The sequence below is a fragment of the Oncorhynchus mykiss genome, chromosome 9 (genome assembly GCF_013265735.2).
Source record: "Oncorhynchus mykiss isolate Arlee chromosome 9, USDA_OmykA_1.1, whole genome shotgun sequence".
Classification (NCBI taxonomy): Eukaryota; Metazoa; Chordata; class Actinopteri; order Salmoniformes; family Salmonidae; genus Oncorhynchus; species Oncorhynchus mykiss.
This window is the reverse complement of record NC_048573.1, coordinates 27,821,282-27,834,806: the sequence shown is the minus strand read 5'-3', so window position 1 is coordinate 27,834,806 and position 13,525 is coordinate 27,821,282. Positions and strand designations below refer to the sequence as shown.

The 13,525-nt window shown below is 44.7% G+C and overlaps 1 protein-coding gene across 2 annotated transcripts; it reads left to right on the top strand.

Moving 5' to 3' along the window:
- Positions 1-392: 392 nt before the first annotated feature.
- On the top strand, positions 393-13,233 carry LOC100136672 (somatostatin receptor type 1 subtype B). Of its 2 annotated transcripts, XM_021614367.2 has the most exons (2): positions 393-791; positions 10,374-13,233. In XM_021614367.2, the coding sequence occupies exon 2, from the start codon at positions 11,514-11,516 to the stop codon at positions 12,627-12,629; it is 1,116 nt and encodes a 371-aa protein (XP_021470042.2). In that variant the 5' UTR covers positions 393-791; positions 10,374-11,513; the 3' UTR covers positions 12,630-13,233.
- Positions 13,234-13,525: the final 292 nt, after the last annotated feature.

The window sequence follows — 13,525 nt, the reverse complement described above, 5'->3', positions numbered from 1 at the left end:
AAATATTAATAATCACAGTGGTTGTAGAGGGTGCAACAGGTCAGCACCTCAGGAGTAAATGTCAGTTGGCTTTTCATAGCCGAGCATTTAGAGTTCGAGACAGCAGGTGTGGTAGAGAGATAGAGTCAAAAACAGCAGGTCCGGGACAAGGTAGCACGTCCGATGAACAGGTCAGTGTTCCATAGCCGCAGGCAGAACAGTTGAAACAGGAGCAGCAGCACAACCAGGTGGACTGGGGACAGCAAGGAGTCTTCAGGCCAGGTAGTCCTGAGGCAAGGTCCCAGGGCTCAGGTTCTCCGGGAGGGGAGGGAGAGAAAAATAATTAGAGGGAGCATACTTAAATTCCCACAGGACACCGTATAAGACAGGAGAATTACACCATAACAGACTGACCCTAGCCCCCGACACATAAATGATTGTCTGTGGGAAAGAGTGACAGAGATACGTGTGTAGTGACTTGGGGGATGGTAAGAGAGAGAGAGAGACAGAGACAGAGAGTAGAGCATGTTAGTGCGTAAGCTACGAGAACCACAGATTGAAAACGAGAGAGAGGGAAGAGCGCTGGAGACCGAAACAGCGACTGAGGATAGCGGCTAATGGACGGAGTGAGAGTGAAGACACACTTCTCCACAGGTCTTCCAACTTCTTATCCATCACTGGAGAGCGAGAACAAGAGAACGGAGGAGAGGAGTTTTTTTTCTCTTTCTGTTTTCCCTCTCCCTCATCTCCATCAGTGACTTGAACAGGCTGACTGGGATGGGACTCTGACAGTGCTCAGCTACCTGGATACGGTGAGTCTCTCCTCTCTTATGCTTCCAGGAAAATACTAGAAGTACAGTATGTTGCAGTTACATTATGTATATACACTATAGCCACGTTTATACCTGGTTCTAACATGCATAGTTTGTCCTGATCTTGTCCTCATTCTGATTGTGCCCACATTTTCTTGACAGATGAAGATTATTAAAACACGCACTGTGAACTATTTTTTATCAGATCTTACAAGTGAAAACTGGAACGTTCAGGACAAGATAAGGATGAATGATGCATGTAATCAGGCAGGTGTAAATGGTATAAATCAGCAGGTTTAAATCATTATCAATGTAGGGAGGGAGGATTTAAATACAGTTTGGTACTTTTATTCATATGATGCTTTAACAGTCAACAATTGTAAGATGTTTTCTGTATGGTGATAGTAGAATTATACAGAGAACTGTCAATATGATGCAGTCATCACATAAAAGGAAGATGCATGCATTAACATATTCCTGTGCAAACACAAACCCGCAAGCGATGCAAACAATAAGCCGCCATGTCATATTATGTCATATCGTGACCTTGCCCGCTGGAAAAGGTATAGAGCACAGTATGATTTCCACTACTGTCTGTCCGTCTGTCATATTCTGTGTTCTTTGAAATCACTTTCATTCAATTTCCAAACCACTCAATTAACGTTGTTTTAATATTACAAAACATGAGCATGTGTTTTCTGTGATTTATCATAATGCTAGATTTTTTTTAGGGGGGAAAATGTGGCTGGTAAAACTTTGTAGTGACTGGTAAAATTTGGGCATCCACGAGCCCCTGCGGCTGGTGGAACAAAAAGATAATTTCCCACCCTGATCTAGTTACACCAGACAAAAGGAACCAGTTCATTCGCTTTTCTGTAGCTGTCAATACAGTTTAATATATGATTATTCCAGATGACAACAATGTTGTTGACGATGTTGACAGTAACACCCGCACACACAAATTAAATGCAAATGATGGCCATTTGGTTTGTTCATTAGGACTGAAATAATTAGGTAATGAGAACAATCCCCCCCCCCCCCACCCCCCATGTTCTTGTCCCTACAATAAACATTTCTTAACACAGACAAACATTATCAGAAAAACAGAAAATTCATAGCATGTGCTATTCTCATCTGCAAAAAAAAAATCCATGATCGATCAGTCAAATAAATCCATAAATGATGACATGTCGTCAGCCTCTCAGATGCACGTGACATCATGATAAATGGATGTACCAATACCCAACACATGTGAATGGTCAAGGCTAGTACTGCTGCATTACCCAGACACGGGAACCGAATCAGACACTCAACCAACATATGGAGTGGCCCCTTCATGTTATCGTGTCCCTACTTTGACGCTAGTTATGGACAGGGCCAAATAAGCAAATTGTTTATTTATTTGAATAATGAATTATTCAAAATCCTTCAAGTGATTCTGGACAATCTACACAACGTCAGAGGGATGCTTTCAAAAAGGGAGGAGAAGGGAGGGAGAGAGAGAGAGAGAGAGAGAGACAGAGAGACAGAGAGAGAGAGAGAGACAGACAGAGAGACAGAGAGAGAGAGAGAGAGAGAGAGACAGAGAGACAGAGAGAGAGAGAGAGACAGAGAGAGAGAGAGAGAGAGAGACAGAGAGAGAGAGAGACAGAGAGAGAGAGAGAGAGAGAGAGAGAGAGAGAGAGAGAGACAGACAGAGAGACAGAGAGAGAGAGAGAGAGAGACAGAGAGACAGAGAGAGAGAGAGAGAGACAGAGAGACAGAGAGAGAGAGAGAGAGAGAGAGAGAGAGAGAGACAGAGAGACAGAGAGAGAGAGACAGAGAGACAGAGAGAGAGAGAGAGAGAGAGAGAGACAGAGAGACAGAGAGACAGAGAGACAGAGAGACAGAGAGAGAGAGAGAGAGAGAGAGACAGAGAGACAGAGAGAGAGAGAGAGAGAGAGAGAGAGACAGAGAGACAGAGAGACAGAGAGACAGAGAGACAGAGAGAGAGAGACAGAGAGACAGAGATACAGAGAGACAGAGAGACAGAGAGACAGAGAGAGAGAGACAGAGAGACAGAGAGACAGAGAGAGAGAGACAGAGAGACAGAGAGACAGAGAGACAGAGAGACAGAGAGACAGAGAGAGAGAGAGAGAGAGAGACAGAGAGACAGAGAGACAGAGAGACAGAGAGACAGAGAGACAGAGAGAGAGAGAGAGAGAGAGAGACAGAGAGACAGAGAGAGAGAGAGACAGAGAGAGAGAGAGACAGAGAGACAGAGAGAGAGAGAGAGAGAGAGACAGAGAGACAGAGAGACAGAGAGAGAGAGACAGAGAGACAGAGAGAGAGAGAGAGAGAGACAGAGAGACAGAGAGACAGAGAGACAGAGAGACAGAGAGAGAGAGAGAGAGAGAGAGAGAGACAGAGAGACAGAGAGACAGAGAGACAGAGAGACAGAGAGACAGAGAGAGAGAGAGACAGAGAGACAGAGAGACAGAGAGACAGAGAGAGAGAGAGACAGAGAGAGAGAGAGAGAGAGAGAGAGAGAGAGAGAGAGAGAGAGACAGAGAGACAGAGAGACAGAGAGACGCAGTACGCTCTGTAGGCTGCTTAAATGCCCCTTTGCAACTGAACCAGAAATGTACTATTTTAAGATAATTGATCAATTGATGCCTCACAGTTATTGATTGATTAGGTGCACTGTGCAATACTTGCTCACTCAACAACAGAGGAGCTGTCCCCATTGTATAACATGGTGGGGGTTACTTATTTCCGTAGGCACATCCTTGATATGATGAACACTAGCAGGCACAATCCAAAAGGGACTGTCCACATCATAGCGTATGATCATGCAGACATTATGTAGCCTACAGTAGCTCTGTGGGCAGTTGATTATACGAATGATTGCGGACGTAGTTCCAAGGCTAAGACTGAACCTGCATGGGTTCTGATAGTGAGCCTGGAAATGGGGAAGTTATGGTCCATGGACTATGTAATATGATTATGAGACTGATGATCTACACCACGTATACCTGTGGTCAGTGACAGTGAATTTGTGGTCTGTAAACATGAATGATGATTTACTGTTAGTGTCTATGTCTATAATAATAATAATGTCTACATTATTATGTCTGATTCAGTGTCCATGGAAATTGGAAATGGTTTATGACAGAACTGTAGTTTGTAACATAGGGCTGCTCGTGTTGAGTTTGGTTTCTGTGACATGACAGTGAATCTATGTGGGTAGGATACTGAGTTTGAGCTCTGTGACGTTAGAGTGAGTCTACGGAAGTCTGTGGTATTTGATACTGTGTGGGTAGTTTGATATGGTGCGAGCGTCGTCAGTGAGGAGCGGAATCAGTGACAGTAATATATGGGTCTGTGAAAGACAGCCATGCTGCGGAGTGAAGAGCTTGACTGGGTAACGGTGTACAGGACACTGTAGATAGACAGCAGCTCAAACAGCAAGACAGGCTCAAGCTACAGTGTCTTATTTCTGACAGTGTCCTAGAAAAATCCATGGTGTCGTGCGCATAGATATTACTTAAAAAGAGTGAGTGAGACCTGCATATAGTGTTTGTTTTTTGAAATATGTTTTTTGCTTTATTTACACAGTTATGACATGCTCTGATCAGAGACCTGTATAGCTACATCTATCTTGAAGGTACCCTTCTCAGACCATCAACTTGACTTGGTATATAGCTTCTCTATTTGCCTAACTACAGTACATAATATGTGGTTGGTTAGCAAGGTTAAATGTCATGTTTGACCTCAAATGAAGGTGCCACTGCACCAAAATATGAAATTAAGGGGCATTTCAGGGGCATTTCATTCATTCTACAGCACATCTAGATAACTTATCTTCTGACTAATATGACTTTGGAATCAGAAAATCCTGTACTGGAAAATGTACAGCCCAAAATAATTTCAAAGTCATTTCAGTATGTAACGCAATTCAAGACAGAGAGGAATTGGAATTGATCTTGGCGGTCCAAGATTTTTGGCAAAATTGTCAACCACATCTCTCACAATTCAATCAAGAATTCAGTTATATTTCAATTAGACTGTAGTAATGATAAATACCCCCAAAAATAACGCATTGAAAAAGGTACTTTGCGTTTATACATGTGGAGTCTTGCAAATGAACCACCGACCTGCATGTCATGTGACAACTCTTCCCTGTGGATGGGGATATGCTCCAGACCAATAAGAACAAGGAGAATGAAGAAAATAGGATTAAGCCAATACTTCACTGTGAGAGAGACCAGTTCCACTTCAACGACTATGTCTCATGTTGTCATGTCATGTCTCCATTTCAAGACTTCAACTTGTCACCGGCCTATTAGAATGAAAGCATGTATAACAGGAAGGAAGACAGCGTGTGCTCTCCGGCTCTCTTTCATTGTCTTCTTAGTGCTTGTCATTCGACGGCGGGATGAGGGAGAGAATGCAATTTCCTTGTCAAGACCCTGATCGCCAACCAGCAGCACAAAGGATGCGGGCGCGTGCACAGACATGCACTTCTAAACACACAGACGCATGCCCGCAAACAGACTTTTATGAAATAACACAATGTCAGAGAGGCTTTCTCACGCCATGTATTTCTCCCTTTCTGATTGCTCTATAAAGACATCAGAGGATAGTGTTTACATCGATTCCACGTCCTTCTAACACTGTAGAGAGAGTACCGGACACAGTAACCCTTTAAAAAGTCATTCACAAACCTTATGTACAAGTAAGCTACGTGTTTGTTGAGGGACTTCGGGAATGTGACTGGAAAAGTGCCTCAGGCCTTGAAATTAGATATCGGTCCACAAATGTTGTGGTCAAGGCTACGCCGACGCAGGGGCAGTGAGTGGATTTTACTTAAGTGATCAAAAGCGCATATCAGACCGAGAGCCTAATGCTGAATAAATAGTTCTTTATGAGTTTTAGTTTAGAAAACAATCTGTCCTCAGAAGCGACAGTTACATCGATGGTAAGAACAGCTTGATTGCCGCAGCGACATCAGGGAACCTGGGCAGAAGAGATTCAAATACAACAGTTCTGCAACATCTTTTATTGAGCCTCTCATTCTCCTTAATTGGTGGCATCAACATACTGTATTACAGAAAGAGATGAACTGTATCGGAAGCTCTGGGGACAGGTCGTCTGGACAGACAATAAATTGGCAGATGCAAACAGATTATCATCTTTAGTGGGGGGGAGATGAACTACGACCATGCGGGGGTCCAGAGAAACTGCGTTACGCCAGTGACCTGACTGAGCTTTTATTTAGTATTTAATATAATTATTATTATTATATTCATTTTTTTTTACCCTTTTTTCTCCCCAATTTCATGGTATCCGATTGGTAGTTACAGTCTTGTCTCATCGCTGCAACTCCCGTACGGCCTCGGGGGAAATACCATACACCTGGCGACCGTGTCAGCGTGCATTGCGCCCGACCCGACTCGAACCCAGAATCTCTAGTGGCACAGCTAGCCCTAGACCACTGCGCCACTCGGGAGGCTGAGCTTTTTTTCTATATTGAATCACAGCACTTTTCTGTGTTGTGAAATGCAGATATTGTATATGAGATGAGAAAAGGCCCGAGGCTCACAGAGTACCTTAAGCCAGTGGAACCATGCGGCGTGTACAAATGAAGGTCCCATAATATAGTTATTTTCTCCCCACAGTTCATTTTCCCACTACTTTGTAATCTGCCCACCTGATTATAACAAAATACAGGGAACATTTATGAAGGAGCAATTTCGTATGTACTACTATGATGTGGCTAGAAGCCAATTTGGTCCTAAATTGAGTAGTAGGAGAAAAAAATGAAGGGGGAAAATCATTAAAGCAGGAGACATGACCTTCTTTAGCATTTATTTTCCAAAGCAAATAGAATTATGCAAGACGCGAAAGGAAATAAGCCTTTAGAGCTGCTATGGAGGTATGGTAATGAACCAGTGTGTGTGTGTGTGTTTGTGTCACACAACTCATTTAGCATTTCAAAAGCACTATAGACATGACTAACGATGTACTGCTCAATGAAAGATCAACATGGACTTTGACGGTATTGGTATATTTGTATCATCTGTGCTGTGCCTTGACCAGCTAGCCATTGCCAAATCCTGCACTGCCTTTCGGATAGTTTATGATAATACAATGTCCATTCGGGAACATAAAACACCATTACATTGCCTGTCAACTTCAAAGGTGGTCATTTTAGCACACTCCGATGGACACACAATCAGAGATCTGTGCTACTGAGGGATTCTACTGCCCGTCTCCTGGGAGTCAAGGTGGATTGAACTTCCAATTTCAGGAGCAGCGTCACTCTGCTTTGACACACACAGAGAGAGAGAGAGAGAGAGAGAGACAGACAGACAGAGAGAGAGAGAGAGAGAGACAGACAGACAGACAGACAGACAGACAGACAGACAGACAGACAGACAGACAGACAGACAGACAGACAGACAGACAGACAGAGAGAGAGAGAGAGAGAGAGAGAGAGCGAGAGAGAGAGAGAGAGAGAGAGAGAGAGAGAGAGAGAGGAAAGCACGAGACGAAGGAAACGGGGAGAGAAATTGAGTGTTGGAAGAAATAGAGGAACAGGGAGACAGATGGAAGAGCAGGGGAAGAGAGACGAGGTGAGAGAGGAGTGACGGAGAAATAGTAAGGGGTGAGCAAGGCAAAGAGAGAGAGAGAGTGAGAGAAACAGCAGGAGAGAAATTCTTATATGCAATGGTTGTAATGTATCCTGCACGGGGGTAGTAGTGATAAGGTAGTAGATGCATGACTTTGTGTCGACCCCAGTGTAGCAGGAGAGTCTCTGAGTTCTATTGGTCATCAGGAATAGTGTTGAAGCCCTTGTCTAACTGTGGCCCTCTACTGTCGTGTCTCAGAGCTTGGGGTTTAATCCACGTTGGGTTCTACAGCATGTGAGATATTGTCCAGCTGGGACCTGATGCTGTTCATTTCTTGCTCTCTTTCTCTCATTCTCTCTCTCACAGCCCTTCTCTTTCCCTCATGAAAAAAATATCCTTTGCATGTCATTCTGTACTGCTGTTTGTCTCGCTCTTGCTTGCCGTTCTCTTGCTCAGCCATTCTCTCTCTCTCTCTGCCCTCTCCCTCATGCATTTACACCATTTGCATGTGTCTTTCTCCTGCTGTTTTAATCTCACCCTCTCTCTATTTTTCTCTGTGTTTTCTCTCGCTCTCTTTCTTTTTCTCTCTCGCACTCTCTCTCTCGCTCTCTGTCTTCTATCATTGCTCGACGCAGGCTTCTTATCCTCTCTTCTCCAGCTGTCTGTCTGTCTCCCCTCACTCTCTCCTCTCCTACATTCATCAACATCTGTCTTGCTGAGTGTTCAGAGAACAAGCTCGGCATAAAGACTCTCTTTGCTTTCGAGCGCTTGACGTCAGTCTTCCCCTTCAAAGCCCTGCATACACCCTTAGAAGAAATACACTCTGGTGCTATCTGGAACCAAAAAGGGTTCATCAGCTGTCCCCATAGGAGAACCCTTTGAAGAACCCCTTTTGGTTCCAGGTAGAATCCTTTTACACAGAGGGTTCTACTTGGAACCCAAAATAGTTCTCCCTGAAACCAAAAAGGGTTCTATCTGGAACCAAAAATGGGTTATCCTACGAGGACAGCCGCAGAACCCTTTTGTAACCCTTTTTCTCTAAGAGAGTAGAGCCTCTATTGCTAATCCAAGATCTTAATTATTTCTCGTCCTGTTCTAGTTAACCTATATCTACTCTTCATCCCAGACAGTGCATCATGTTCTACCACTCCGCTGTGGGTACAAGATCAGATTGCCCTGCCCAAATCCTAACCTTAACTATTAGATTAAAAATAACGTACTAATTTGAAATCAGTCTAGGGGCAACTTCACCCTATACCTTCAGCTCAACCCTGTTAAGCAGGCTCGACAGTCTAGCACCACATTGAGTAGATATCATCACCATTGACAAATTGGCACCATGACTCAGGCAACACGGAAGGGAAGAAGGTGACACTAAAATAAACAATAAATGATTTGAGACAGTTGGTGATAAAGATCAGCAATATAACAAGCCCCAGTGTTTATGCTCTCTTCTTATCTGTACTGATCCTTCTCTCCCTGCCACTCACACAGACACTAGACAGTCATAAATAGGTAGACACCTAAATATATACACACACACACACAACGCAGTGTCACACGCAGTCTCACACACACACACAGCAGATGTACAGTGAGTATACCAAGTATTAGGCACACCTTCCTAATATTGAATTGCACCCCTTACTTTGGATGTCGTTTGGTGGACCATTCTTCATACACTGTTGAGCGCCAAAAACCCAGCAGCGTTGCAGTTCTTGACACAAACCGATGCGCCTGATACCTACTACCATACCCCCGTTCAGAAGCACTTAGATCTTACGCAATCCATGTCTCAATTGTATCAAGGCTTAAAAATCATTCTTTAACCTGTCTCCTCCCCTTCATCTACACCGATTGACATCAATACGGGATCATAGCTTTCACCTGGATTCACCTGGTCAGCCTGTCATGGAAAGAGCCAGTGTTCCTAATGTTTTGTATACTCGGTGTATAGCTTCAGCTTTAAAGCCGCAACAGGTGACACAATCACAATATCCATGCGGTTCACGCTCCTGGACATTGTTTACACATTTCGCTTTACTTTCGGTATTCTGTGGTATTCTGTGTCTACTAAACGGCATATTTATCTATATTTATTTATTCTACTCACAGTGCTTTCAGTTGACTTTTAGATGAACCATGATTGCCCCCTCCCCTGACTACTGTAATAGAGGAAAACTGGCATTCAAACAACGTTTTCTATTCCAGCCACGAATGCAATTAGCTTCCTGCTTTCTATTAGACTGGGCCCGTTTTTGATGTTCTGTTGTTTGGAGAATGGAGGAGAGGGATGGAAAGGAGGATGGAGAGAGAAGGAGGCGGAGAGGGTGTTTGTTCAGTCCATATTCCCATATTTTTCTCCTTTTTCTTGTTTAGACAGCCGTGAACATCTCAACCGTTTTATTTTTTGCCTTTCTTTTTTCCTTAGATGTTTGCTCATTGTCAGAAAGTAAATAAGTGTCAAAGGTGTCTCTCTGCCTCTCGCATCCGGCTGTAATTGGACGAGGAGAGCAGTGACCTTGCATAGGTTCACGCACACACTCACATACTAACAAGCCAAGCGATACATGTGGCAGATGTATTCCCCCCTCATACCATTTCTGCTGGAACCTTTTTCATTTTGTACAAACAAAACAGGGACTTTTTTGAACGTCATGCTGGTGTCACATCTGGGGAATACGGAGGCGAAATGGAATCCTAGTTTCTGTTCCGTTCAGGTGCAGAGAGACCGCAACGCCTCAGTATTCAATCAGCTATCGAAGGGCAAAACGTGTCTTTCAAATGAATCACAAACTGCAAGCGAAACATGAATGGAAAGAACAAACAATGCCATTAATTGCTATTGACACGTGATAGCTACCTCTTGTGAAAACCCAGTGTTCTTAGAGCCAGAGCTCTTCTCATGTTTTGTTTGGAGTTCCTTTCGAGAATAAACAAGTGATTGCTCTTTTGTGTTTTCTTACAGGCATCCTGGAGCCGACTCAAAGAAAATGGGAGTGTAAACGTATCCCGGGGATGAGCTCGTATCAAAGCCAGGAATTGTCATGTACTTGTTCAGCCGGGGTGTAGGGACTGAATGACCACCCATGAGAACCCGCTCCCCTCTATCTCCACGGAAACAGAAACATGGAATGGTGAAAGTGTAGAATTCCCCACAGCACCTCTTACCAAAGACCACTCCTGATGAGTGTGCCATTCGGGTAGCTGGGATCAACCAGACAGAACAGGGCAACTCCCAACCACTCCAGGTCCAATTCCTTCCAATAGGACATTCTAAATCAAGAGAAATGAATGTTCTCCCTTGGCGAGGTTCCTTGTGTTTGAATGAGACCCAGAAACCTCGCCCTGATTTCACCACCTGCAAACAGATGGGTAGTAAGATGTGAGTTTATTTGTGAATGAATATGGAATGTTACACATTTGGCTGCCAAGAATTCATCCGTGGATGAGGGCGTTTCAGCCTAAGGACACAAATTGCTTCAGTCAGTGGAGAGTAGAAACTACCAAGGCTGGGCTCTATAATGAGAAATCCATGAGAAACAGAGCAACAGGAGAATTGAGAGACTCAAGGACTCTGATTTGGTTTAGGGTTAACCCCCTCTATGTTGCATGTGGACCGTGAGGTTGGAGAATAACACTTTACAGACATTACATTCCCTCCTGTCTCTTCAGAGCTGCACCTCTACAAAAAAGAGGATCTTTCACGCTCCCACTGCTCCTTCATCACTCCTTTTTGACCCATTTATCAAAGGAATATAACGGAAGTCAATGACACTTTAGCTATTAACACCAGAAAATCAGAACAAAGCAGAAGAAGTGAACTTCAGGGTTCCATAGTGAGAAAAACTCTGCTCTATCCATTCTTTTTGAACCAATTATGAAAGGAGTTTAACAGAGATCCATGATACATTGTACTAAAGCAACACTTTGGTGTTAACAGAGAGCCAGCTAAGAGCATTGAGAAGAGTACTATATTCTATAATGGGACTGAGAGACTCAAATCCGTAGGTATGACAGACTGGACTGAATAGGAAAACATACACACGAAGTCGCATCTTAGTTCCAAGGGGCCTAGGAGAGGCAAAAACTGAGGTAAACTGGTCAAATGGAAAACATGGCCACCAACCGGTCCGGTGACTACCCAGAATACCCCACCGGCCTTCCCTACAACTCCAGCCTAGACTATGAGGACTACGACCAGGAACTTGATGCCAGTAAGATCATCATCCCCTCCATCTACGCACTGGTCTGCTGTGTGGGTCTTACAGGCAATGCCATGGTCATCTATGTCATCCTCAAATACGCCAAGATGAAAACTGCCACCAATATTTATATATTAAATCTGGCAATTGCAGATGAACTGTTTATGTTGAGTGTTCCGTTCTTGGCGACTTCAGCGGCTGTACGTCATTGGCCGTTTGGCTCGCTCATGTGCCGTCTGGTGTTGAGCGTGGACGGCATCAACATGTTTACATCTATCTTCTGTCTGACGGTGTTGAGCGTGGATCGATATGTGGCCGTGGTTCACCCTATCAAGGCTGCCCGCTACCGCCGTCCCACCGTGGCAAAGGTGGTCAACGTCTGCGTGTGGGGCCTCTCGCTCCTCGTCATCCTCCCCATCATCATCTTTGCTGACACGGTCCCGGCGCAGGATGGCGGCGTGGACTGCAACTTCCTGTGGCCTGAGGCTGCATGGTCAGTGGCGTTTGTGGTGTACACCTTCCTGCTCGGCTTCCTGCTTCCCGTAGGTGCTATCTGCCTCTGCTACTGCCTGATGGTGGCGCGCATGCGTGCGGTCGGGCTCAAAGCCGGTTGGCTGCAGCGAAGGCGCTCAGAGAAAAAGATCACGCGGATGGTGTTGTGCATTGTGGCGGTCTTCGTGCTCTGCTGGATGCCCTTCTACATCGTCCAGCTGGTCAGCGTGTTCCACCGCCCCCCGGACGCCATGGTCACCCAGCTCTTTGTCATCCTGAGTTACGCCAACAGCGGCGCCAACCCCATCCTCTACGGCTTCGTGTCCGATAACTTCCGGCGGTCGTTCCAGAGGATTGTGTGTTTCCGTTGGCTGGAGTCTGGGCTGGATGGAGAACAGGTGGACTACCGTGCCGTAGCTCTGAAGAGACAGGCCACCAATGGACAGAAAGACTTCCCTAAGGAATGCCTGGCATCTGGTATGGTGTTCCAGAATGGGACATGCACGTCACGCACGACTACACTGTGACGGGAGTCAATAGTTGTAGATGATAAAATACAATGCCACACGGCGAATGATGGGATAGCAACGTATGACAACGAATGACACCACACATGAACAATGAGTGAGGCCCGTGGTGGATGAGAACGACACGTGTCTTTGAAAATAAAGTGGCATGTTCACATACTCCCTGCTGCTCTGAAGTGCGACAGTCATATGGTCTTTGTTTTTCCCGCTGGATAAAGAGCATTATTTGACTGTGTGGCACAGGAGGTTGTATGCACAAAATAGAGATGCTAGATGTCAGTGTGATGGTTGACTGACTACAAGCCAAGTCCAATGAGGTTTCTCATACTGAGGTGGTGCAGCTATGACAAGTTTATCATTTTGACTTGGTCTTCTACCCGAAGTTTAGAGCACATGTGTTTGTTTGACCTATGTCCTTCTGTCTGTAAACCTATTTATTGTACTGTATATGCTATATATGTAATTATGTATTTATTTATTTGGGGTTGGATCTTTGGGGCTGCTGTGTTCTCTCTGTTGCTTTCACTTGCTCAAACACATACATGCAAGCAGCCCAAAGGGACAACTGCAAATAGCCAAGCTGAAATAAATGTTTAATTTGGAAGTGTGGTGAAAACCACTGATGGTTTTGACGTTCAAACTCTGTCAGTAGCACAGAAAAATACTCTCCACATTTTTTTTCGAAAGGAACTGCAGTCAGTCAGCTTAGAAAGCAGTTGTGATCATTTTTCACATGGGCTCCGTGAGGCAGAACGCTCCTCTGACACACACACACACACACACACACACACACACACACACACACACACACACACACACACACACACACACACACACACACACACACACACACTCTGCCTCTGACAGACACTCACAGATGGTGTCGCCCACAACTC

Coding starts and splice junctions, on each gene's coding strand:
- LOC100136672 (XM_021614367.2), top strand. CDS start 11,514: ATGGAAAACATGGCCACCAACCGGTCCGGTGACTACCCAGAATACCCC.